The sequence below is a fragment of the Sarcophilus harrisii genome, chromosome 2 (assembly GCF_902635505.1).
Source record: "Sarcophilus harrisii chromosome 2, mSarHar1.11, whole genome shotgun sequence".
Classification (NCBI taxonomy): domain Eukaryota; kingdom Metazoa; phylum Chordata; class Mammalia; order Dasyuromorphia; family Dasyuridae; genus Sarcophilus; species Sarcophilus harrisii.
This window is the reverse complement of record NC_045427.1, coordinates 561,595,806-561,622,658: the sequence shown is the minus strand read 5'-3', so window position 1 is coordinate 561,622,658 and position 26,853 is coordinate 561,595,806. Positions and strand designations below refer to the sequence as shown.

General features: G+C 34.9%; 1 protein-coding gene and 1 pseudogene across 1 annotated transcript in view; one reads left to right on the top strand and one right to left on the bottom strand.

The window, feature by feature from the left end:
• The window catches only part of SORCS3 (sortilin related VPS10 domain containing receptor 3), a 694,786-nt gene that overhangs the window by 113,142 nt on the left and 554,791 nt on the right, over window positions 1-26,853 (bottom strand). Inside the window, exons 9-11 of the mRNA XM_031955808.1 lie at window positions 12,605-12,784; window positions 3,053-3,199; window positions 2,070-2,172 (exon numbers count right to left, since the gene is read on the bottom strand). Of these exons, the coding sequence (XP_031811668.1) occupies window positions 2,070-2,172; window positions 3,053-3,199; window positions 12,605-12,784 (430 nt within the window). The remainder of the gene's footprint in view (window positions 1-2,069; window positions 2,173-3,052; window positions 3,200-12,604; window positions 12,785-26,853) is intronic.
• On the top strand, window positions 15,010-15,849 carry LOC100934644 (annotated as a pseudogene).

The following is a 26,853-nucleotide window of genomic DNA, read 5'->3' as shown; positions in this document are numbered from 1 at the left end:
TGGCAGTTGGTCAGCAGGTGGTAGGCATAGCTGAGAATGTTAGACCTGTAAGAATGCTCAGAGATCACAATTTACAGATGAAGTACCCTACATGACTCTGAGAAAGTCATTTAACCCTTCAGGGTTCTCTAACCTTTCTAGACTTTAATTTGCAGAGGATATATTGACCTTCATTAGTAAAGGGAATTTTTCATTCATCTTCCTGGATACACTGTACCTATGAAATCCTAAGTCTAGCCCTTGTGCATATCCCATAATAAGCTAAAGGTACAGATTGGCTTTCCAAAACAAAGAGTACAAAACCAAAAAATTTCCAAAACACTGGGATGAGATTTGGAGACTTTCATTCAAAAAAATAATTTTCTGAGGAAGTCCTACACTTTCTAATATTTCGACATGCTATTCATACTAGGCTAGATCATATTACTTCATTGTAGCCCAAAGACTGTCCTGGGATCCCCAAGAAAGGTGAAAACAACTGGTAACATTAAGCAGGAAGAGTACTTGCCTTGGAGTCAAAACAAATAGGCTCACATTTCTGCTTTGACAGTTGCCCTAAGACTGAGTTTTTTAAAACTGTAAAATGGCCTTGTTGTGAGAATTAAATGTTAATGTATACAAATTCATTTATAACCATTAAGCACTATGATTTTCAGTTTAACCTCACATTTCTTTACCTCTTCTTCCCAGATTGTCCATCAGATGCTAATCATTTGCAAACTATGATTTGAATAGAGCTTGTTATTAAAAAAAAAACAAACTCTAAAAAGAATCCTTTTTTAAAGATGAATAATGTGATGACCGCGTATTTTAAAATCGCTGGAGTCAGGAATTCAGGTTAAGGGAAAATCTTCAATCTTTATTCTCTGTGGGTGAAGGGGGATTGCAGGTGAAGGGGGATCATGATAGCAATGTGTGCAGCTGCAAGAAGAAGCCAGTCAGCAGTCTCTCTCCACCCCTCTACCTCCACCCACCAAAATCGTCATTTCCTATACAACACATCAGGACTTGCATAAAGAGTGGGCGGGGGCCATTCTTTCTCCAAGCATATATTAATAAAGTATGGTCCAATTACTATTTAGCCTCACGTGCTTGGGACCTCAATGCATCAACTGGAACTTCAGCCCATTACAGAATAATTATCCCTAATTTACATGCTTTACAAGTTGAGATTTTGGAGGCAGCTAGATGGCAAAGTGGATAGAGTTCTGGCCCTGGAATTAGGAGCTCCTGAGTTCAAATCCAGCCTCAGATACTTAACACTAGCTGTGGGACCCTGGGTAAGTCATTTAAGCCCCTCCCACACACACATACACAATTGAGGTTTTCCTATGTTGGGTTTTATTAAAAGGGAAACCCCATATAAATAGGGTTTTGCTCTTTATCTTTAGAAGTACATATGCTAATGCTAAATTTTGATGACCATGATCACATATAGTATTGGATAGTGGGAAGGATGCCAGATTTGGAGTCAGAAGACTTAAATTCCAAACTATCTCTGTCACTTACAACCTATATAACCTCAGGCAAATCATTTAAGCTAGCTGGGCTTCCGTTTCCTAATCTGTAATTTGAAGGCATTAGTCTTGATGGCCTTTGAGGTCCTTTCAGCATATAACTGATTGGGCTACTACAATCCTATATACTTTTCTGAGACCCTCAATGACATAAACTGAGAAGAAATGAGACAAAGCAAACAAATCTAGCCTAGGAATAAGAAAAGAAAAAAATAGAAAAAAAAAGAAAATTTAAAAAAATAAGAAGATAAAGGGGAAAAATTGAGTCCTCCTTTTGGGTCCTCCATTTTCCATTAAATTGCTATGTGACTTTGGACAAGTCATTCTACTCTCATCATTCATTTCTTCATCTATAAAATGACAATTGTATACAATGTGGTACTGAGAATCCCATGAGATAAGTAAGGAATGTAAAAGTACTTATAAACTTGAAGCTCCCTTACAGGTGAGCTACTATTATAATTCATAATTATCATCATCACTATTATTGTCACTGCTTCTACTGTTTCAAGGAAATGGTTCACGAAATGGAAGAAGTAGCTTCATCCTTACCTGTGGCTACCACCAACCCAGGGGCTGTGTCCTTGCTGGAGATTCGCCCTGATGAATATGGGTTTTCTGAGATCTGCAGGTGGAGATGTAAGGAACAAAAGGGCTACAGAAGAAAAGAAAAAAGAGAACATTATGTACAGAAACCACTACTAGAGGGGTGAGGTGAAGGGAATAACAACTACCAAGAAGGACAAGAATAGATTTTAAAAAAACAAGGCTTGCTTCTGCTTAATGACTTTATATGTTGTGCAGAAATGATCAGTCTATTAACAATTTAAGACCTTCTCTATGTACTCTGCCACATTCTGCCTTAGCCAGTCAAGATAGTTCAGTCCCAGCCCAACTCCATAAATATACCATGTATATTGTTGTTATCTCATCTCCATTCATGATATTCCCCTAAACTTAGGAGGATCATTCTATTTCCCAGCTAATTTATTTCCTTACTTCCTATCTAAATTATTCCTCTCCTTCAGAGCATGTTAGGTACCACCCCCTCCCATGAGGTCCTCCATAATTCTACCCTCCCTCACTGGAAATGATCCCTTCCACAGGACTATGTAATTCTATGTCACTGATGACACTCTGCTTTGTATTGTAGTTATTTGTGTCATCTCCCCTACTAGAATGTAAGGTCCTTGAAGGAAAGAGATGTATTTTATTCATTCTTGAATCTCACTTAACACAAAGCAGCTAGATACTCCGTTTCTTAGTATAAACTGAGTGATTCCTTGCTGACTGATAGATTCACGCAAATCAATGAAAGAATTGAGGACTGCTCATCCTGACTTTTGTGCTACATAAAAATGAAAGCTGGGATAACCAGGATTTATCCAAAAAAGTTATAAAAAATTTCTGAACACATTTCACTGAGTTTACTGGCAGTCTTTGTCAACAGATGCCTCTATAATCAGTAGTCCTTGACATTCACCAATCTATCTATAGGTTTTGGAAATCCCCCCCCACTAGTACTATAAACTAACCAATAAACAGTTGACAGGGTTTCCTCTCAGATCAATGTCTGGTGCCTGGAGCAGACGCCAATCTCTGCCTTTGTTGTAAGTTATAAAGGTCTTCACTTGGTCATCCACTTTTTTGTTGGCCAGGAATATCCCTTTGATGCCTGCTACCTAGGATAAATAGAGAGAGAAAGAAGAAGAAATATAGTTGGGGAAGGGAACTAGCAGCGAAGACTTCATGAAAGAGTTACAAAAACATTCAATATACATTTTATTCAAAGAAAGGACATTAGACATTAGACATCATCAAGTTCAATCCCTTCATTTTCCAGATGGAAAAACTGAGACCCAGAGAGAAGGAACTTGCTCAAAGTTACTGAAATAGTGAAATGGGGTCAAGAATCCAGATATTCTGCCTTCCAGTTTATCTCTTATTCAAGAGAACCACACTGCCCAGCCACATGGTGTTTGAGGGAAGAAAAAAGTTAAGATACATTAAGGGATCTATTTTATGAAGTAACCCTCAGCAAAAGCTGGAAGAACAGTGAAGTTTGTCTCCACAAAAAGTAAGTACTCTCCCTCTTCAGAGCTTCTCTATTCTCCCCTCATTCTGCCCTAGTTTCCTATGAGGACTTGCTTAGGTGACTGTCAACTAATTTCAGCTAAGGTATTAACTGATAAAGGCTTAAGGGGTCACCTCTTCTCTGAAATAGCTGTTGACTGATAAGGTGGCTACTGCAGATAGGAAAACCTCAAAATACAAATGGAAGGACTCCTTAATGGAAGAATGTCAAGAACCAAACATCCATATAACAGTCTATGTTGATCTGTTTATTATTCACTCTAGTTATTCACAACGCCAGTACTTATTTTTCAAAGAAAAAAACAAAACAAAACATGATGTGGAAATCAAGAATTCCAGTCTCAAATCTTCCCTCCTCTCCAACCAAAAAAAAAAAATAACCTTTTTTCTATTACAGCAAGTGATTTTATCTTTCTGATACTCAGTTTCACAGAGCAGGGAGGGAAAAAAAATTATATATTTGCCACCAAAGTTTATTGAATTGGATAGGGGTGGGGGGGGCAGACTTGTATTGCCAGGCATTGGGCTAAGCACTGTGGATACAAAAATACCAAAATCAGGATTCTCAAGAAGCTTCCTTTCTAATGGTGGAGTCAACATGTAAATAAGTATGTACAGATTATATACAGAGGATCTGGAAGCTAAACTCAGAAGGAAAGCATAAGGAAAAGGGAGAACTGGAATCAACCAATGCATCATTTCTCAAGCCAAGTAGAGGCTCAAGTTCCATGATAGCTGTAAAAGGAGTCACTTAGTTAAAAGAAGAAATTGTTCTTCCAATTTAGAAATTACATTGTATTCATTTAGTTAATGAGGAAAAGGAGACTTTGTTGGTGTTATTTTTTGTTTGATTGTTTGTTTGTTTTACAGAAATTTCACTGGCCCAGAGAAGAGACTGCCAATCCTGATAAAAGACTAACCAAAAATATCAAAAAGAAGATAGAGTTTATCTGAAAGACACCCAATTTGGAAGGTTTGGGAAAAGGCCGACAATTTAATTAATTAAATGTCTTAGAGGAGGGAAGGGTAAGGATGAGAAGGGAGAGAGGTGCCTGAAAAAGATACAGAAGGAAGGGAGCAGTGTTAGAGAAGCTTTTTCTACCAATTACTCACCCTGGTGAGTCAACTCAGTTTTTGGTACAGAAAAGACTCCTCAATAACTAATAACTTCAGGAAGAGGAATATTCCTGTTAGTTGGCACAGACCATAAAGGCACAAAGGCCCCTGTAGTTTTCATGTCTTTAATTGTAGCAGAAAAGCATGCCAGTTTTCCTTCCTCCCTCTGACAGTCAAGAGAGAAGATTCCAGCCCTATAATCCCTGGCATTGCTCTTGGTAACTTCTCTAAAACCAGGAGATTGATAATTTCTACATAAATTAATTCTTCATCCACCATCTCTTTTCCCCAAACCAGATGTTTCCATTCTGAGATGTCAGATTACTTTGCAAAATTATCATGGTCTTAAACTATTTTTGCTTCTTTCTCATTCCAGAGATATTAATCATCATATCAAATGACAAGGTAAAAGTAAACTTTATTTTTCCAGAAAAGCTTTACAATTTACAATAGCTATACCTTATCCCATCATCATTAATGGTATATATTACCATGATTTATCACCACATGTGCATCTTTGACTGATTTTTGTTTTCTGTTAATCTGTTTTTAATTTCCAACTTTACTATATGCTTTGTAATCTGAAGAAATAGCCTAGAATTTTCTTGAAGTTCTAGATTTCCTGTATTAAAGTGAGACAGTTGGCTGATAGGAGAAATTTCTATACAAAACATCAGTTCTCTGAGCAGCAGAGGAGATACAGAGCAACAATCCCACTGCCTTTTTCTATGGAGATAGACACTGAGATAGTGGAAAGAAGTGTTTTGCAGATAAATTTGAATTAAATGTAACTCTTTTCCCTGAATAAATAGTTTTGGAAAACCAAGATAAGAGATCAAAAGCTAGAAAGAATTTTAGAGGACATAGAGTCCAGTGCTAAAATTATAAAAATGAGGCAACTGAGGCCCAGGAAGTAAATTCAATGTCAAATAATGAATAAAGTGTCACAGGTGAGTTTTAAACCTCAAGTCTTTTAACTCCAGAAACTAGTGCTCTTTCTTCTATGTCAAAGTCAACACCCCCAGGGAGAGGACATAAGATCAGGGATGATGCCAAGGAGAATATGGCACTGGGGTATGATCATCCACTCTTCTGGAAACTTTGTCCTCTTCAGCATTGTATCTGACAATTGGCCACTTGCTTCAGGCCACCATTTCCAGGTGGCACAGGCATTTGTCCCTCACCTTCTACTACAAGGAGGTCTGTGTCCAGCAGAGAAATTCAATTACTATTGTGTCCCCTGGGGATGCTTTCTCTAGCAGAGACTCTGGTGAGGAATAGGTAAAAAGGATGGAATAGTCATTTTCACATAGTGGTCCTGGCTCAAGCTTACTAGCAGCTGCCCATCTGGCTTCTAACCAGGGTTAGAGAATTCAAAGAGAAAAGAGGGCAGGTATTTAGTCAGGGAGGCTCAAGGGCAAAGAGACGTGAAAGGGAAGTGACATGAGAGAAAAGGGGGACAATTTAAGGTTGTTACCATGGTCCAACTAAATCAAGTAGATTAATCTAATCCAATCCCCTTCATTGCAGAGGAGGAAAGAAACAGTAATTCCAGTGGAATGTTAGATAGGTAAGAACACTTGTGTTCAAATCACAAATTAGTTACCAAACTACCTGTACAATGTTGACAGATTACCTTTCTTGGTCTCAATATCCTCACCTGTTAAATGAGGAGACTGCACTGGATGAACTCTGAGATCCTTTCAAGCTTTAAAGCTCTAGTTTTAAAGTGAAGCTTAAATAACTTGCCCAAATCCTTGGAGTATTAGATGACAGAATATTAAATAACAGAGTATTAAATAAAATCAAACCCAGATCTCTCTGACTCCAAATCCTGTACTCTTTTCTTTATACCATGTAATAGATGTTGGACACTATGCTTCACATGGTGTATCTAAGTTATCCTTGAAACAAATGAGTCAGACCCTTTCTCCAAAGCATGCCTCTAAATAGCATGGCCTGTGGCTTTGAAAATTATAACTTCCAATGTGTAATGTCTAAGAAGAGAAAAGACCTCATGTTGAGATATATGTTAGAGTACCTAGAAATAATACCTAGCATATATGTGAGTATTTCAGTGAAGGGTTGAGGTCGCTGTCCAACACCTTATATTAACTGGCTGACGACAGACAAGCTACTTAACCCTCTCTAAGTCTCACTTGCAAAATAATAATTATGCCACCTTGTGAGCTGCTGTAAATTGTAAAATTTAATGCTTCACCTCAATTTTTTAAGAATCTGAGGTTTTATTGGTGAAGAAATTCTCTCAACCATTACAGATGATAATACCTCCCTAGAACATCAAGGTACCACAGTGGATAGAGCTCTGGGCTTGGAATCTGGAAGACTCATCCTCATGAATTCAAATATGACCTAAGACACTAGTTAGATATGTGATCCTATACAAGTCAGTTAATCCTGTTTGCTTCAGTTCCTCATCTGCAAAATGAGCTGAAGAAGGAAATAACCAACTACTCTGGTATTTTTGCCAAGAAGACTACAAATGAGATCATGAAGAGCTGGATACAACAGAACAACATTAATCAATCACCCAAGGAGCACTTATTTTATGCACTATGTCCCAAATACTGGGGCAACAAATACAATAAATGACAATCTTTAATCATGAGGAGCCTACATCCTAATGGAAGAGATATCAAGGATATATAAAAGTATATACAGAATAAATTTAAAGCAAAAACAAAACAAATACAGTAATGTAGTGAAATACTAGGAAGTAAGAGAGAGGGAAATCAGTCCATGTGATTGGTGTTTCTTGAGATCTGAATTTTGAAGGAAGAGAAGGATTTTATAAGGAAGAAGGTAGGTTAAAGGTAAGTTATGAGGGGCTCTAAAAGATAAATATAGGGAGTTTATATTTGTGTCTGGAGAGAATATGGAGCCACTGAGGTTAGTGACTACAGTTACATAGTCAGACATCAGACCCACATGTGAGAAAATGTTTGTAGTAGCTCTTTTGTGGTGGCAAAATTATAAAATTAGTAGATGTCCATCAATTGGGGAATGGTGGAATAAGTTATGGTATATAAAAGTAATGGAATATTATTGTTCTATAAAAAATGATGAATGGGTTAATTTTAGGAAAGGCTGCAAAAATATATATAAACTCATGCTTAGTATAGCAAGCAGAACCACGAAAACATTGTACACAGCAACAAGATTATATGATGATCAACTATGATAAACTTGGTTCTTCTCAGCAATTCAGTGATCCAACGCAATTCTGATAAACTTTGGATGGAAAATACCACCCACATGCAGAGGGAGAACTATGGATATTAAACATGGATCAACACATACTATTTTCATCCTTTTCTTCTGTTTTTTTCCCTCATGGTTTTTTTTCTTTTGTACTGATTTTTTTCTCCCAACATGTCTCATATGGAAATATGTAAAAATAAATGTACATGTATAATCTAAAATAAAAATATATTTAAAAAGAAATAAGGAAAAACATATTAACAGATGATTAATCTCGTAATGATTCTCCCCACATTCAAATATATTGGTCCTCAGACAAAAGACAAATAGTAATTAGAACTGGGCTTGAAGTTTTTCAACTTGGTAAGTCTAACCAGGACTTAGAATCTATTAGAGCTTAGCCCAAGATCCCAAGGTCACCTCTGCATCATGATGTACAATTGAAGCAGGATGAGTGGTAACTATACCCTTTCCATATTGGAGAAACTTTGGCTTCCAGGTTGCTCCATTTGAAAATCACCAGACTTTTAAAAAGAGTTACAGAGAATGAAAGTGCTACCCTACTTTGCCATTTTCCCAAGCTGTACTGAGGAGAGGATCAAATCTTAAGTACTACTCAGAGCTGGGGAAGGATGGAAAGATGGACTAAAAGAACTGTTCTCCCGTTTTCAAGATAAGATGAATCTAAAATTGACAACTTTAGCTACTTAAATCAGCCTTGTTCAGCATCAAATGGACTTCTGACACCTCAAAGACAAGATGAATTATATGGCCTTCAAGTCTTCGTATCTCTCCTGATTACTTAATTACAGGGAGAAAAAAATAACTTGCTTTCATGCTGAGACTAAGAGAATTTCTCTCTCATCAAGAAACAACTAGAATGTCAGGCAGACAACATAATGAAGTCTGATTTACTGGCCCTCTTAGACTCCTATGGGCAATGGTAAAGGAAAAGAAATAAGCACTTATGTAGCACCTACTATATGCCAGGTACTTTGTTAAAAGCTTTACATTATTATTTTATTTAATTATCCCAACAAGCTTGGGTGATAGGTTGCTATTACTATCCTGATTTACAAGTAGGAAACTGAAGTAAATCGATTAAATACTTTGCTCAGAATCACCTAGCTAGTAAAATATCTAAAACTGATTTGAATTCAGGTCTTTCTAACTCCAGATCCAGCTCTCTATCTGCTGTGTCATGAAACTGGCTATATATAGAATTTCTTATGGTTGAACATCCTAGCAGGCAGTCTCACTCAGAGCCAAAATCTTTCTTGTTAACAGACCCCCCCTATCCCTAGTCCTTATCTACCTTGTGATGCTAATTAGAAAGTTCTAACAACGTCTGCTTTTGAAGTGAGTCTCCAATGATTTACATGAAAGATAGAGTAATTTATTAGCTTTATCATCTTGTCATATGTCAATCTAAATCTCTATTATGATTGACAATGCTTCAATGACCTCAACACCTGGGGAAAGTTACAAAAAAGATCTAGCTTACCCTGACCCAAAAAGTCTTAGTTTGGGTCCTTTTTAAAGGAAAAGGCCACTGCATTTCCTAAGTATATCATCCAAAGACCTAATGCACTCAAACTAAGAACATGGGGAGAGTTTTCTTGAGTCCTACAATATTGAATAATACACAATCCTAGATCCTGAGACCACAGTCATAGAGCTATTTAGAGTTAACTACTTTAAAAAAGAGCAGATAGGTAGTGAGATTGATAAAGCACTGGATCTAGAGTCAAGAAAATTCATTCTTGTGTTTTAAATTTAGCCTCAGACACTTGCTAGCTGTGTGACCCTAGGCAAGTCACTTAATCCTGTTTGCCTCCATTTCACCATCTGTAAAATGACCTGGAAATTCCAAACCATTCTAGTGTCTTTGCCAAGAAAACCTCACATCGGATCATAAAGTGTCAGATAAGACTGAAAAAATGACGTAAGAACAACAATTAAAGGAAGAGCTCTTCCCTTCAAGTCATAGAAAGTTCTGGTACAATGCAAACTAGTGTCACTTGCTCAAAAACTTCCAATGGTTCTTCATTGTCCTCAGAATAAGGTCCAGATGGTTCTGATCAGATCTCTCATATCTGGCCCAAACCTAACTTTTCAGCCTTATATCCTGGCCTTCCTTGGAATCTTTTTAATCATACTAGTATCATCCCTGTCCTCTAAAAATATTCTGTTCATTTATAAATATGTCCTTTCACTTGAGTTTTTAAATTCTTTGTATTTCTAATACCCTCACTCTAGAATATTATATATTAATGTTATTAGTTTATCTAAAGTTTATTCATTCTTCAAGGCTCAACTTAATCACCATCTATTTCTTCAAATCTTCCCACATTACCTTTGGTTGTCCAAAGCTTTACATCATTTACACAAATCTTGTTTCGTGTGCTTAGCAATGGATTCAGGAAGCCCTAGGCTTCATATTGCCTCTGGAAACCTAAAACAGCGTGACCCTGGGCAAGTCACTCTCATAAGTCTCAATTTCTTCATTCATAAAAAGGGGTAAATGTTAGTACTTACCTTATAGGATTGTTCTGAAAATCAAGCTGATATGTACAAGCTTTCATTAGTTTCATATATTTTACAAACTTGAAAGTACTATATAAATATGAATTATTATTGTCATTATTTATTATTATTATTCTCTCTAATTAGGTTATTTTTTCTTGACCTTTTCCAAAATGCTAGACAGAATCTTAAGAGACAGTCATTAAATTGAATAAAAAATGAGATTTTCCTACAGCAATATTGCATCAGGTAGAGACTGTTTTAAATAAACTGCTAGAATTTTGGGCAAGCTCAGTGTTTATCCACACTTTATAGTTTCAGAGACACTATATACTTTCCCACCAAAGACAGAAAGTATGTATTAGTAAGAAAGAGGGGGAAATTGCACTTCTTGAGTCATCTATCATTTTGATTCATGCCCTATTTCAGATCAATGCATCTTATTGTTCTTAATGACCAAGCAATCCTCTCACTTCCCTTCGCTAAAAGATGAGTGATTTAGAGTAGCAAACCTACTTAGCTGGTTAGAAGGGTCAAGGAGAGAGGAACATCTCAAGTGCTACTTCTTCCATGAAGCCTTCCCTGATTTATACCCTTCTCCTAGCCTTCTCACTGATAATGATGATACATGTTTCCTCCTTTCTTTGAAGTTAGCAATATAAAATGTGTGTGTGTCTGTGTGTGGAAATCAGACTTACAATCAGAAAAGAATTTATCTCCTACCTCTAAGAGTTATTAAATGTGTGAACATGGTCAAGTTACTTCCTCTAAGAGTCTCACTTCATTTGTTAAATGGGAGTGAATAGGATCAGACATCCAAGTCTCACAGATCAAATGAGTGTCAAATGAGAATGTTGCCAAAATGCTTTGCTTAAAATTGATATCTAAATATCAGAATTTATGGATATCATTATTGTCGTGCTCTATCTGTTATACTTAAGGACATTTTTACTTTCATTGCAATTGCATATCTGATTCTCCTTATTAGGGTAATGACTTTGCCTTAATCATCTTCAATACTTTTTGCAAAGCATAGCACAAGGTTTCTAAACATAGTAAGAGTTCAGTTTGTTGTATTGGAGTCAGTCAAATAAAACTGAATTTCTGGAATTAAAAATTACTTAGGGATATTTTCTACCTTTTTTTTTTTCTTCTTGAAATTCTAAAGGCAAAAAAGTATATAGCAAAGGTAACTTTCTCTTTTATGTCCACAGGTTTCAAAAAAGAGATGAGGACATAATAGGCTCTGGAATCTAAAAATGAATATCATAATAACCCAAAACCAAGCCAGGCCCAATAACTAAAAAACACCACATCTCTGACCTTTTGTGTTTCTTATTTGGACAACTGAAGAAACTGTTAGAGAATGTGAGTTAGAACTAGCCTCTGTAAACCCCAACAAACTTCTTCCTGAGCATTATGGCACTACAAAGTAATCATACCATCCCCAAACCTTGGCTTTTTTCAACAATTTCAGTTGCATGTTATAACATATGCCTAGGGAAGAGAGAAAAGGAAATTGATAAGAAATTGTTTTCCTCTCTCCATTTTTCATTTCTCTTTATGAACTACCTCTCTATCTATTCTCATCCATCCTGCCCTAGGACAGGACTGCAGCAAATTTAGTCATAATACTGTCTATTTTAGGTCTGGAGCAGTCAATGCAGCCCCCATCTCTGCAGCAAGATTACCTCCACGATGTCAGGCACATGGACAGGATTATTATCTCAGCCTAAACCCCAAGGAAGATTCCTAAAGGGCTTTCAGCACTCATAGTGTATGCATAGGGTAGTGCACTGGATTTATAATCAAGAAATTTGAGTTCAAATCCTAGCTCCAGCATTGACTCTCCATGAGACCCTGAGCAAGGCTTTTATACTTCTTTTATACCCAATTTTCTTTTCAAAGAAATAACTGAAATGATTTTTATAGATCCTTCTAGTTCTGAATCTTATGAGCTAATTGGGACCCTTCTGCTTCAGGTAAACATGTACATTCAATGACATTAAAGGATATTTTATGTGTGATAAAGGGCCAGTTTATGACTGAAATATTTTTTATAATGATTTCTCCTGAAATCTTCTCCTGAAGTAGACAGATGATTTCAAAGAATACCCTGGACCACATACCTCATATAGGTCAATGATGATATTGCCCTCTAAGCCCCGACTACTCTTGACGTTCTCCAGGGCCAAGGTAAAGTAGACACCACGTGTGTCAGAGATATAGAGGTTATAAGTATCATTTTGGTTCCATTCTTGAACCGCTGCAAACACTTGGCTCTCATCTGTGCTGATGATATGCATGTCCTGTTGAAAGAAAATGGAAGATCTGTTATCCTGCAGGTCTCCATATCCATTCCTCTGCCCACCAGGACTCCAAGTAATTACCCTGCTTCAGGAAACAGTTCATAAGGAGTATGAGTTATAGGTGATGTTAAACAATTTCATGTGAAAGTGAGACTATAAATTATAGATGTCATGATTCCTTTCCCTTTCTTAATGACTATAGGATGGGTGATAGGGGCTTTGGTGGTTGTCACTTAACAGGGTTTTGCAGGATGCATATATGTCTAATGCCTGAATGTTAATGGTACTACTAACACAAAGACAGCCTTGGGAAAGGAAATCACATATAGTGAAGATGGAACTTATTCCTCTGCCCATTCCACCTATACACCTCCAATTATCATCATTAAAACACACAGCCACATGCCTCTTTATTAAACTTAGTGATGATGTTCTGTGTTAGGTGCAACCTCTTAGAACATGAATTCAAATCTTTTTTGTATGTCATGGATCCCTCTGTCAGTCTGGTAAAATCTATGGACCTCCTTCTCAATAGAAGATTTATAAATGCATGATACAAATACATAAGATTACAAAGAAAATTAGAATTATTGAAATATATTTTCAAAGAAGTCCGTGGATCCTAGATTAAAAAGCCATGTCTTAGATCCTGCTTCAGGGAAGCTTATAATCTCAGTGGGAATGTGGACATGAGCAAGAAGAGTACAAACACATAATAAAAATGAAGCAATTGCAAAATGAATAATAAAGCTATATTTCTTTAAAATATCCTATAATTCAGAGTTTCCAGGCATTGCTTCAAATACATGTCAGAAGTAAATGCATCTTAAGATGAGTTAGGAAAGGTTAAATACAATAATAGCTGACATCTAAATAGGGTTTTATTGCTTCTAAAATATTTTTGCATCTATTATTTTACTCCTTCACAATGCACCAATGTGAGGTAGGTATCAAAATTTAATTCGTCCCATTTTACAGAAGAGAATATTAAAATTCAGAATAAGTAGCTGACTCCAAAACACACAACTATTTCTCAGAGAACTATGAACCAAGGTCAGATTTTCTGATGTCAAGACTAATATCATTTCCCTAACATCATGCTGTTTGAAGTGAATAGTATTGGAATTTGAGGGTTGGACAATAGTAGAAACTTTGTGGAATGGTAAAACAAAGTAAAACTCAATTAATAAATTCTTGTCTATTCAGTACTTCCCAGTGGCCAGTTCTATGAATCAAGATTACAGACTCTGTGACTAATTTAAATCATTATCGCCCACTGTGAAAGGGCATGTACATTTCCGTCACATATAACAGGGTTCCTATTTATTGGAAGCCCTATTTCCTTTGAGGGTTCATATACTGCCATCTAAATCAGGCTAAATTTGTCCAATTATTAGTTCTTGCTCCCACACTAAAATAATGTTGGTTTTTGACTTTCAATATGTAGTACTCCTTGTGGCTACTGTATTATGTAAACCATAAAGCACTACATAAATGCTAGTTATTGGTATACTAATAATGTTAATTAATATGAATATATATGAAAGTTTCGCCTTTTCTCCTCTTCTAAACTTCCTTATTTCTATAAATAGCAACATCCAATCTTCAGGTTTACTTATCTTTTATCTATATATGTAAGAAAAGTGATACATGGGTGACATACATAGATAAAATTATTTTGATATCTTTTTTATTTTACTATTTTCAATGAAAAAGAATTTTTCTCTCATTTTTTCTTAAAAAGAAAACAAAAAGGACAAAAAAGATATCTGGAACAAATATCTATAATCAGGCAAAATAAATTCTTACAATGGCCAATTTTTTTAAAATGAATCTCATTCTATATCTTCAGTTCTGTCCTGGACATGCCGAGTTTCAGATGTCTACAAAATATCTAGTGTGAGATATTTAATAGGACTTGGATGATACATGAGTACCTCAGGAGACAAACTAAGTTTGAAATAAAGATATTTCTTCAAAAAAAATCCTCAATATCCTGGTTCCTTGCTTTATTTAAAAAGAAAAACACTAATAATAGACTGGATTTCTATTCTTTCCTGATATAATTTAAAAACTCCCAGAGTTTTAGAGTCCTCCCTCTATTGCAGCCCACCCTAGCAGAAAAGGAGGGCTGAGCAGGCTCCAGGGCTAACCTCCAGGGAGACAACACCAACCTGGTCATACCCTTTCTCCTCCTAAACCTTACCCCTTCTGGGAGCTCCACCATGCTCAAGGCAATGATCTTCATCTTCAACAATCAAGGGAAACTTCAATTCTCCCACTTTTACTAACCCTATAAAGAAGATTTTGTTCAGTCATTTACAATCATGTTCGACTCTTCATGACCCTATTTGGGATTTTCTTGACAAAGAAATAATTTGCCATTTCCTTCTCTGGCTCATTTTTCCAAATGAGGACACTGAGGCAAATAGATTGAAATGACTTGCCCTGGTTCACACAACTACTAAGTGTTTATGAGACTGGCTTTGAATTCAGGAAGAAGAGTTTTCCTGATTCCAGACCCAGTACTCTATCCATTATGCCATCTAGCACAGTAAAAATACACAACAACAAATCATCAGGGAAATTTTCCATTTGGTGTCTAAATAAGATGAAAATATGTGTAATTTCCTAGAAGGAGGCTTCCTAATGGGTAGCTCTGACAACAAACTGATTTAAAGACATTATGCCACATTCTATTTTGTCTTCTTTGGGGATTTTTCAGAAAGTGAACATGGCATTTTAGACCTGATACAAGTATTCATGGAGACTCTAAATAAGTGCTTTGAAAATGTCTGTGAACTGGATTTCATTTTCCATGTTAACAAAGTGCATGATATTCTGACAGAAATGTTGATGGAGGTAATGGTTTTGGAGACCAACATAAATATAATTGTTACTCAAACTGATGTGCAAAATAAATTGGAGAAATCTGACACTGTCTTAGCAGGACCTTCAGCCCAAGCAGTATCTATTTTAAGAAATATGAATCTTCCTGAGGTCCCAAGAAATAATAAATTGGTGACATTAACATGAAAATGTCACATATGCCTTCTTTTAAATAAAAGGCTTACAACAATGATAAGATATACTTAGAGAATCATCCAAAAACCTACTCGAAACAATTAACAGCTTTAGCAAAGTTTCAGGATCTAAAATAAATCCACATAAATCATCAGTATTTCTACATATTACTAACAAAGCCCAGCAACAAGAGATGGAAAGAGAAATTCCATTTAAAATAACTATAGACAAAATAAAATATTTGGGTATCTACCTGCCAGGACAAACCCAAGAACTATATGAACACAATTATAAAATACCTCATACAAAATCTGATCTAAATAATTGAAAATTATCAATTGTTCATGAGTATTGAGCTAATATAAAAAATTATAATTCCATATAAATTGATCTACTTGTTTAGTACCATACCAATCAAACTGCCCAAAAAAAAAACCAATTCATCTGGCAGAACAAAAGTGCAAGACTATCTAAAGAATTAATGAAAAAAATATATAAAGAATGGTAGCCTAGCAGTACCAGACCTAAAACTATATTATGAAGCAACAGTTATCAAAATATTTGGTAACTGGCTAAGAAATAGAGTGGTGGATCAGTTGAATAGGTTAAATACATATGACAAAATAATCATTGACTGTAGCAATCGAGTATTTGACAACCCCAAAACTCCAGCTTCTGAGGTAAGAACTCACTATCTGACAAAAATCGCTGGGAAAACTGGAAAATAATATGTCAAACTTGACATAAACCTATATTTCACATCTTATACTAAAATAAGCTCAAACTTTTGGGCAGGTTTGATTACATTAAATTAAAAAGGTTTTGCACAAACAAAACCAATACAAACAAGATTAAAAGTCAGGTACAAAGTTGAAAAAAATTTCCACAGTCAGTGTTTCTGATAAAAGCTCCATTTCTAAACTATATAAATAACTGTATCAAATTTATAAGGCTACAAGTCATTCCTCAACTGATAAATCATCAAAGGATATAAACAGACAATTTTCAGATCACAATATTAAAGCCATCTAAAGTTATATGAAAAAAATGCTCTAGATCACTATTGATTAGAGAAATGCAATTAAAACAACTCTGAGGTATCACTTCACACTTCTCAGATTGATTAAGATGACAAGAAAAGATAATGATAAATGTTGGAAGGGATGTGGGAAAACTAGGACACTAATGCATTGTGGGTGGAGCTGTGAAATGAACCAACCATTCTCAAGAATAATTTGGAACTATGCACACAGGGCTATAAACTGTGCATACCCTTTGATCTAGTAGAGCTACTACTGGGTCTATATCCTAAAGAAATCATAAAGGAAGAAAAAAGAATCATATGTGCAAAAATGTTTGTAGCATCTCTTTTTGTGGTGGCAATAAATTGGAAAATGAATAGGTTCCCAACAATTAGGGAATGGCTGAATAAGTTATAGTATACAAAGTTAATGGGAAATTATTTTTTTATAAAAAATGAATAACAAGCTGATTTTAAAAAGACCTGGAAATATTTACATGAACTGATGTTTGGAGAAACAAGTACACTCAGTACCAATGAGATTGTGCAATGATCAATTATGAAAGAATTTGTTCTTAGTAGTTCAATGATCCAACAAATTTTGGACAGAAGATACCATTTGCATTCAGAAAGAGAACTTTGGAGACTTAATGTAAAGCAACACATGCTAAGTTCCCTTTTTTTCTCTTTCATGGTTTCTCCTTTTTATTCAGATTTTTCTCTCCCAATATGATTCTTAAAGAAAAAATAAATAAATAAAATCCAGAAGGGGGAAAGTCATCTAAGTTTACAATAAAATTATTTATGGAAAAAGAAGAAGTCTTAATTTTTACTGTTTGGTTGATTTAAGAAGATATTCTAGACATATATAGGGCAGCGGAGCCAAGATGGAAGAGAGCAAACACAACTCTCTATAACCTACTCTAACCTTCTCTCAAATCAACAGTAGATTAAGCCTCTAAACTGGTCTTGGAGTCAAAGAACCCACAAATATTTGGAGTACAACATATTTCTAGAAGAGGATATCTTAGAAGAACTTCAGAATAGGTCCAGTTCAATCGGGCAGGGAGACAGTCTGCCAAGCCCAGACCCCAGCACAGGGAGACAGGACAAGGAGCTGGGGCAGAGTGAGAGTGTTGTAGTTTTCACACATATGAGAATCTTCTGTAAGCCTCTTAAAGCCCTTCTGTCCTGGTTGCAAAGAGGTGGTTTGGCAGATATGCTACTCAAAGTAAATTGTAAACCATGGGAGCCCCGGAAAAATGCCAGACCTAGCCACCATTACCCAGCACTGGAAATCAATCAGCAGAACTGCCTCAGGGCAAATTAAAGCAGCTGTGCTCCTTTGCATTGAACAGATCTCAAGCCTTAAAAAAAATGAATTAAAAAAACAAAAAAGAACTCTCACCATAAACAACTTTTATGGAGAGAGAGAATAAGAGACCTCAAATCCTGAGATTCATAAAGGCAAAGCAACTTTAGAAGAAGCCCCAAAGAGAGACATGAGCTGATCCACATTTCACAAGGCTTTTTTCAAAGATTGCATAAAGGATCTTAAAAGAGAGAAGAAAAATGGGTAAATGAAATGAGATCATTGCAACAAGAATGGAAAAATGGAAAAAGAATGCAATGAACAGAAAAATTTAATTGGTCAATTACAAAAGGAGCTAAAAAAGGTAACAAAAGAAAATAATACACTAAAAATTAAAATTGAACAAATGGAAATTAATGATGCAAGAAGACTTCAAAAATCCATCAAACAAAAACAAATAAATTAATTAATAGAAGAAAATATGAAATATCTCCTACGATAAACAATGGACCTGGAAAACAGATCTAGGAGAAACAATCTAAGGATTATTGGGCTTCCTGAAAGCCATGATGAAAAAAAATACCTAAACATTATCTTACAGGAAATGATAAAAGAAAACTGATCTGATATTTTATAATCAGAAGATAAAAGAATCCACCCATTACCTCCTGAAAGAGACCCCAAAATTAAATCTTCACAGAATATTGTGGCTAAATTTCAGAACTATAGTACCAAGAAAAAGATTTGCAAGGAGCCAAAAAGAAAGAATTTAAGTACTCAGAAGCCACAATAGGAATTATCCAGGACTTAGCAGCTTCCACTTTAAAGGATCGAAGGGCCTGGAATCTGATATTCTGAAAAGCAAAGGAACTGGGATTACAGCCTGGAATAAACTATCCAGGTAAAATGAGCATTATCTTTTAGGGAAGAAGATGGACATTAAATTATAAAGGTGAATTTCACCTATTTCTAATGAAAAGACCAGAACTAAACAAAAAAATTGTTTACACAGAACTCAAGAGAAGCATAAAAAGGTAAAAAGGAAAGAACTCTTGAAAACTATATTTCTGTTATGGGAATACTTAGAGAATGTAGGTATAATTTGATTTTATTATGATAATGAAAAAGAAACTAGAGGTGGAAAGGGGATCATACTGGAAGAAGAGGGAAAAGGAGGTAAAATAAGAGAAATTACATCTCACTAAGAGATAAAGAAAACCTATTATAATTGAGGGAAGGAACAGAGGAGGATGAGCATTGTGTGAATCTTACTCTTATCAAATTTAGCTCTAAGAGAGAATATCAGACATATGGCATCATAAAGAAACTTGTCTCACCTTATAGGGAAGTAGGAGAGAAAGGGGGGAAAGAAAGGGAAAAAACTAATAGAAGAGAAAACAGAAGAATTAGGAGAAAGGTGTAAAAAGGGGGAAGAAGCTCTAAAGGGGGAGGACTGTATGAGAGAGGTGGTCATCGAAAACAAAATACTGGGAAGGAGGAAAGGTGGATAGGAAAGAGAAAAGCATAACCTAGGATAAATAAGATAGCAGGAAATGCAGAATTAGTTATTTTAACTGTGAATGTGAATGAGATGAACTCCCCCACAAAAGGGAAGCAGATAGTAGACTAAATTAAAAGCCAGAAACCTACAATATGCTCTATACAAGAAACACATTTAAAGAATAGTGATAACATACAGAATGAAGGTAAAGTGCTGGAGCAAATATATTATGCTTCAGGTGAGGAAAAAATAGCAGGGATAGCAATCCTGATCTCAGATCAAGTAAAGGCAAAGATAGATCTAATTAAAAGCGATAAGGAAGGGAACTATATTTTACCAAAGTGTACCATAAATGATGAAGCAATATCAGTACTAAATATATATGCACCAAGTGGTATAGCATGGAAATCCCTAGAGGAGAAGTTAAGAGGGATGCAAGAAGAAATAGACAGCAAAACTATACTAGTGGGGGATCTCAAACTTGCTCTCTCAGAACCAGGTAAAATAAATAAGTTAAGGAATACGCTAACAAAATGTTAGAAAAATTAGGTATGATAGATCTTTGGAGAAAATTAAATGGAGAAAGAAATATGTTTACTTTTTTTCTCAGTGGTTCATGGAATTTATACAAAAATTGACTATGTGTTAGGGCATAAAAACCTCAAAATCAAATGCAGAGAGGCAGAAATAGTAAATACATTTTTTTCAGATCATGATGTAATAAAAATCACATACACTATAAGGCCAGAATAGAGCAAAAAGTAATTGGAAACTAAATAATCTCACCCTAAAGAATGAATAGGTGAAACAGCAAATCATAGATACAATTAATATTTAAATCCAAGAGAATGACAATAATGAGACAACATAGCAAAATTTGTGGGATGCATTCAAAGAGATAATAAGGGAAAATTTTATATCTCTAGATGCTTACTTGCATAAAATAAAGAGAAAATCAATGAATTGGATTTGCAACTAAAAAAGCTAGGGAAAAAAAGAAATTAAACCCCCCCAAAAAACAAATACCAAACTTGAAATTCTAAAAATAAAAGGAGAGATCAATAAAATTGAAAGTAAAAAAAAAAAGCTATTTAATTAATAAATAAAACTAAAAGTTGGTTTTATGAAAAAACCAACAAAATAGATAAAACTTTAGTTAATATGATTAGAAAAAGGAAAGAGGAAAATCAAATTGTTATTCTCAAAAATGAAAAGGGAGAACTTTCCACCAATGAAGAGGAAATTAGAGTAATAATTAGGAGTTATTCTGCCCAACTTTATGCAAATAAATTTGATAACCTAAGTGATATGGAGGAATACCTACAAAAATATAGATTGCCCAGATTATCAGAAGAGGAAATATATTACTTAAATAGTCCCATTTTAGAAAAAGAAATAGAACAAACTATTAATCAACTCCCTAAGAAAAAATCCCCAGGACTGGATGGATTTATATGTGAATTCTACCAAAGAGCAATTTTAAAGAACAATTAACTCCAATACTATATAAACTATTTTAAAAAATAGAGAATGAAGGACTCCTGCCAAATTCTTTTTATGACACAGACATGGTATTGATACTTAAACCAGGTAGGATGAAAAAAGAGAAAGAAAATTATAGACTAATCTCCCTAATGAATATTGATGCAAAAATCTTAAATAAAATATTAGCAAAGAGATTACAGAAAATCATCCCCAAGATAATACACTATGACCAAGTAGGACTTATACCAGGAATGAGGGAGTGGTTCAATAGGAGGAAAACTATTAGCATAATTAACTATATCAATAACGAAATTAACAAAAAACATATGATTATCTCAATAGATGCAGAAAAAGCATTTGATAAAATCCATCATCCATTCCTAAGATGGCTAAAATGACAGGAAAAGATAATGATGAATGTTGGAGGGGATGCAGGAAAACTGGGACACTGATACATTGTTGGTGGAACTGTGAACAGATCCAGCCATTCTGGAGAGCAATCTGGAATTTTGCTCAAAAAGTTATCAAACTGTGCATATCCTTTGATCCAACAGTGTTACTATTGTGCTTATATTCCAAAGGGATTTTAAAGGGACCTGTATGTGCAAATATGTTTGTGGCAGCCCTCTTTGTAGTGGACAGAAACTGGAAAGTGAGAGGATACTCATCAATTGGAGAATGGCTGAATAAATTATGGCATATGAATGTTATGGAATATTTTTTTCAATAAGAAACGACCAGCAGGATGATTTCAGAGAAACCTGAAGAGACTTACATGAACTGATACTAAGTGCAATGAGCAGAACCAGGACATACACAGCAACAATAAAACTATATGATGATCAATTCTGATGGATGTGGCTCTCTTCAACAATGAGATGATTCAAATCAGTTTCACTTGTTCAGTGATGAAGAGAGCTTTCTACACCCAGAGAGAGTAGCGTAGGAAGTGAGTGTGGACCACAACATATCATTTTCATGCTTTCTGTTGATGTTTGCTTGCATTTTATTTTCCTTCTTAGGTTTTTTTTTTCTTTCTAAATTCGATTTTTCTTGGGCAGCTAGATAACTGTATAAATATGTATACATATTTTGGATTTAACATATATTAACATATTTAACATGTATTAGACATGCTATCTAGGGTAAGAAGGGGAAAGGGGGAATAATTTGGAAAAGAAAGTTTTGCAAGGCTCATTATTGAAAAAGTACTCATGCATATGTTTTGTAAATAAAAAGCTTTAATAAGGGGCAGCTAGGTGGTACAGTGGATAGAGTACCATCCTGAAGTCAGGAGAACCCGAGTTCAAATTTGGCCTTGGACACTTAACAGTTCTTAGCTATGTGGCCCTAGGCAAGTCACTTAACCCCAATTGCCTCAGAAAAAAAAAAAAAAAAAAAAAGCTTTAATTTAAAAAAAAAAGATATTTTATAGAATTGTACTCTGAGTGACATGATTATTTCTCTCTTGTATTAATCATCAATTATGAATTAGGATCAAGGATTTCCCCTTTTCTCCTTATACATCCAGAAATTAACCAAATTGGGAAATCTTTACCAAACATGTCTTCAACCAAAATGGCTGAGATCTAAGACATTAGACAATAATAAAAAAAAAAAAAATCTAAATTTAAGCTAATGGTTGCATTCCTGATCATTGTGTTTGCTCAGGTAAGTCTGAGAAAATATGTATCTTCCCTTTTGTCAGATAGATTATATGAAATTGATAATATTTGAGTGATCCAAATCACTCAAGGGTCTCATTAGAATTTACCTCAGCTTCTCATTGTGATATTCATTTTTTCATCAATTATTGCCCCATTAGAATTGTTTGCCACCTTCAGGAACTCCTACTCTTCAAGATCACATAAACTGTAAGCCTACCACTATGAGGAGTCTTTGGCATTCAAGAGTGCTACTGACCTTTTATTAATAAACCTTCTGGAATCATTAATTAAATGATTAAATCATCAGAAACTATATCTCTCAAACTTTTTAAACACCACAACATAAAATCATTTTAAGATGAATATTACTTTTCTCTTGCTCAGTGATTTTTAAGGAAACAAGCACTTTTTTGTGATTTTTTTTCTAAGTTACATTCCTATGACATCAAAATGAATATCATCTTGATCTCAACAGTATTTTGGAAATAAATTTAAAGTGTTTTTCTATTATTTAAAACCCCAAGTATTAGGATATGTGGCATATTTCATGGAATTCTATGAGTACAGCTTTTTCTAACTCTTCCTATAATTTATCATGATTATTTAAAAACTTACATATATCTTACAAAATTAGTATTCTGTACTGTTTTAGCTTAAAAAACTATAAATTAACTGAAAAAATTAAAACTCCCGGGAAAGATTTTATTTTCCACTTTTTATTAAAAAAAACAAAAAAAACAATTGCCTTGATGACACAGGAGGATACTGGAAAGTCTCATGAAGTCCTCAGGTCACGATGAGACTTAGGCCATGCTCAAAGCCAAGCTGAGATGTGAGCTTTATTTGAACTACTTGGAAGAAAGATGATGTATTGATTCAAGTTATTGTTGTTGCTTTTGGGTATGATATTTCCTTGGATAGGTTTATTCTTTCCCAAGGCATATGGTTTATTTGGCCAAGGGGGGGGGGGGGTTTAGAATGAGCAAATGGTGCCTTGGGCTGATGTCTTGCCTGTGTTCTGCATTGAGTTCAGGCAATTATTAGAATTAGAATACCCTGGAGGGTATCAGTAGCTTTTAGTGTTGTGATATTCATTTCAAGTCAGTACAAAGACACCCCAAAGCTCAAGCTCTACCCCCACCCCCAGAAGGCAGATTCAGTTGAGATCACATAATCATGGAATCAAAGCAAGTTAAAGCTATAAGGGACTTTAGGTATCAACTGATTGATTGCTCTCAATTCATCCAGAAGGAAAATCCTTCTGGCACATGAGGTGACCTGCACAAAACCATCTGAATTTATAGTAGAGCCAAGTCCAGTAGTCAGGTCCCCAGACCCTTGGCCCACTGTCTTTTCTCTGTTCCAATAATTAAATTTACCCCCCTTTACACATATGGAAAATGATTGTAAGTGTAGTCAAAGAGTGATGCTTTTATGTTGTATTGTCTTTCTATTTAAAAAATTAAAAAGAAAGATCACAACAGGTCCCTACAATAACAACTCGATGCTAAACCATATCCCTTTCTAAGCAATAGAAAGAGCCATCCAGATAGTTCCCTCTCCGGATCTAATAAAGGGGATCAATAAGCAGACAGTGATTTTCCCAGCAGCTGTCATGTTAATGAGAGACAGCTTTTGATGTAGCTCTGAAAAGGAGCCCAGCAGACAGTGCTGCTTAAGGATAAATAAGAATAAAGAATAAATCCACAGGATTGCTGATCCTTAATGGACTGCCCCAATGTTATAATCAATTCTAGATCTCATCTCACCTCAAACCAGAGCTCAAGTCCACATAAGGAATTCATTTGTTCTCCACTAAAAATAAACAAATAAGATTAAAATCAAATTTAAAATCCCCTTCCAATAGATACTATATTAGCACCATGTTTTAGTTTAGAGAAATATAGTCGGCCCATTTCCCTCAGAAAAACATACAGAAACCCTCATGTTCTGTAGAACAGCTTCTCTTTTTTTCTTCTGATTTCTCCTATAATGGATATTTTTGGCTCTTCTAACTATATACTAGATAATATACTAGATTTGGAATCAGGAAGATCCAAGTTCAAATCCTGGCCCAGATGCTTACTAGCTATATAATTGTGGACAAGTCACAATATCTGTGTCACAGCTTCCTCATTTTTAGAATAAAGGGGTTAGACTCAATAGCCCATAAGGTTCTTTTCAACCATAAATCTACTGAATTTTTTCTTCCTTAGTTAATAAAATAGTAAAAATTACAATTTTCAAAGTATCTTGAATATCATTTAGTTCAGCTCTTTTATTCTGCAAATAGAGATATTAAAATCCAGACAGGAGAAATAATTTGCCTAAGTTCCTAAACATTACTGGCAAAGGCAAGAATGCAACTCAGTACACCCAATTCTAGAATGGAGTTCCATCCACTACCTTATTCTCACTACATTCCCACTACATTCCAAAATCAGCCCTAAGGTGGTTTTAGGGGTATCCAGAGATTATCTCTGACTTTGTTATCATAGGCGATGATATTAAATGCAGTTTGTGCTCATTATAATGCTATGAAACCATAAAGACACTGACCATTAGGCATGGAAAACACAAATTCATCTAATTTTGGAAGAGAAAAATTAAGTGATTTTTCCCAATGTTACACAATGAGCTAGGATTAGAAATCAAGATTCCAGATGCTTGGTCTAGTACCTTTGCCATAATACTTTAAGTTCTGTCTCTTCCTACTTGTTAATGTTTAACAAGTTTAGAAACTATTTAAATATGTTAAGTGAACATCTGCTAAAGGAAGCAGTGAACTCCAAAAGCCATGATAGTTCTGTCATGAATAGGTCATATCAGTCTACTATTATTACCTTTTTTCATAGGTTTACTAAACTTGTATAATTGAGCTAGATTTTTGCAAAATATTGGATAAATGACAGCATGTTATTTTCTGAAAAACAGAGGTGTGAATTAGATGATAATAGAATTAAATGGATTTAAAACTAGTCAAATGACCAGAATCACAGAGTACTTAGTATCAGTGTGTCAGGAATTCTCCAGTAGCATATCCCAGGGATCTCTACTCAGCCTTGTGATGATCATTAATGTTTTACCAATTACTTGAGCAAAAACATAGATGGTACGTGTATTAAATTAATATGATACAAAGCTGGCAGGAACATCTAATACAATGCATGACATTTCTTGGAAGAAAGCCATGGTAAATTTGGACTGCATACTAAAAAACAGATATCACTTTACTGACAAAGATCCACATGATTAAAACCATGGTTTTTCCAGTAGCAATAAATGACTTTCTTATAAGGAAAACTAAGCACTATATAATCGATACTTTAAAATTGTGCTGCTGGAGAAGACTTTTGGGAGTCCTTTGGATAGCAAGGAGATCAAATCAGTCAATACTTAAAAAATAATTCAGTCTATTCACTGGCAGGTCAAATACTGATGCTGATGCTTTAATATTTTGGCCACATAATGAGAAGAGGGACTCAACAGAAAAACCGATGTTGGAAAAGATTTGAGACAAAAGAAAAATCAGAGGATAAAATGAATAGGTAGTGTCATGGAAGCAATGTACATGAACTTGGATAGACTAAATGATAGTAGAAATTATAAAGCCCTGATGTGCCATGGTTCATGGGATCACAAAGAATTGGACATAACTGAACTACTGAACAACTGGTTCTAAAATTGTTTTGATGGACTGGAAGATTGAGCTGAATATAATGAGATAAAACTTAATATGAATACAAGTAGACATATCTAAATTCATAAATTTAATTTCATACAAAGAAGATGGAGAAGACAGTTAGATAGCACCCTGAAAAAAAGACCAGTAGGCTACAAACTCAATATGAGTCAACAGTGGAATATGGTGAGCATAAAATCTATTGCAAATTTAGACTTGCATTAAGAAAGATCTAGATCCTAGCATTAAGAAAATTATACTCTGCTGTAAAGTTACCCATGTATATATCCTGTAAATAAAAGGCTATTAAATAAAAAAAAAAAGAAAATTATACTCTCTGTAATTTACCACAATCAGACCATACCTAAAATATTATT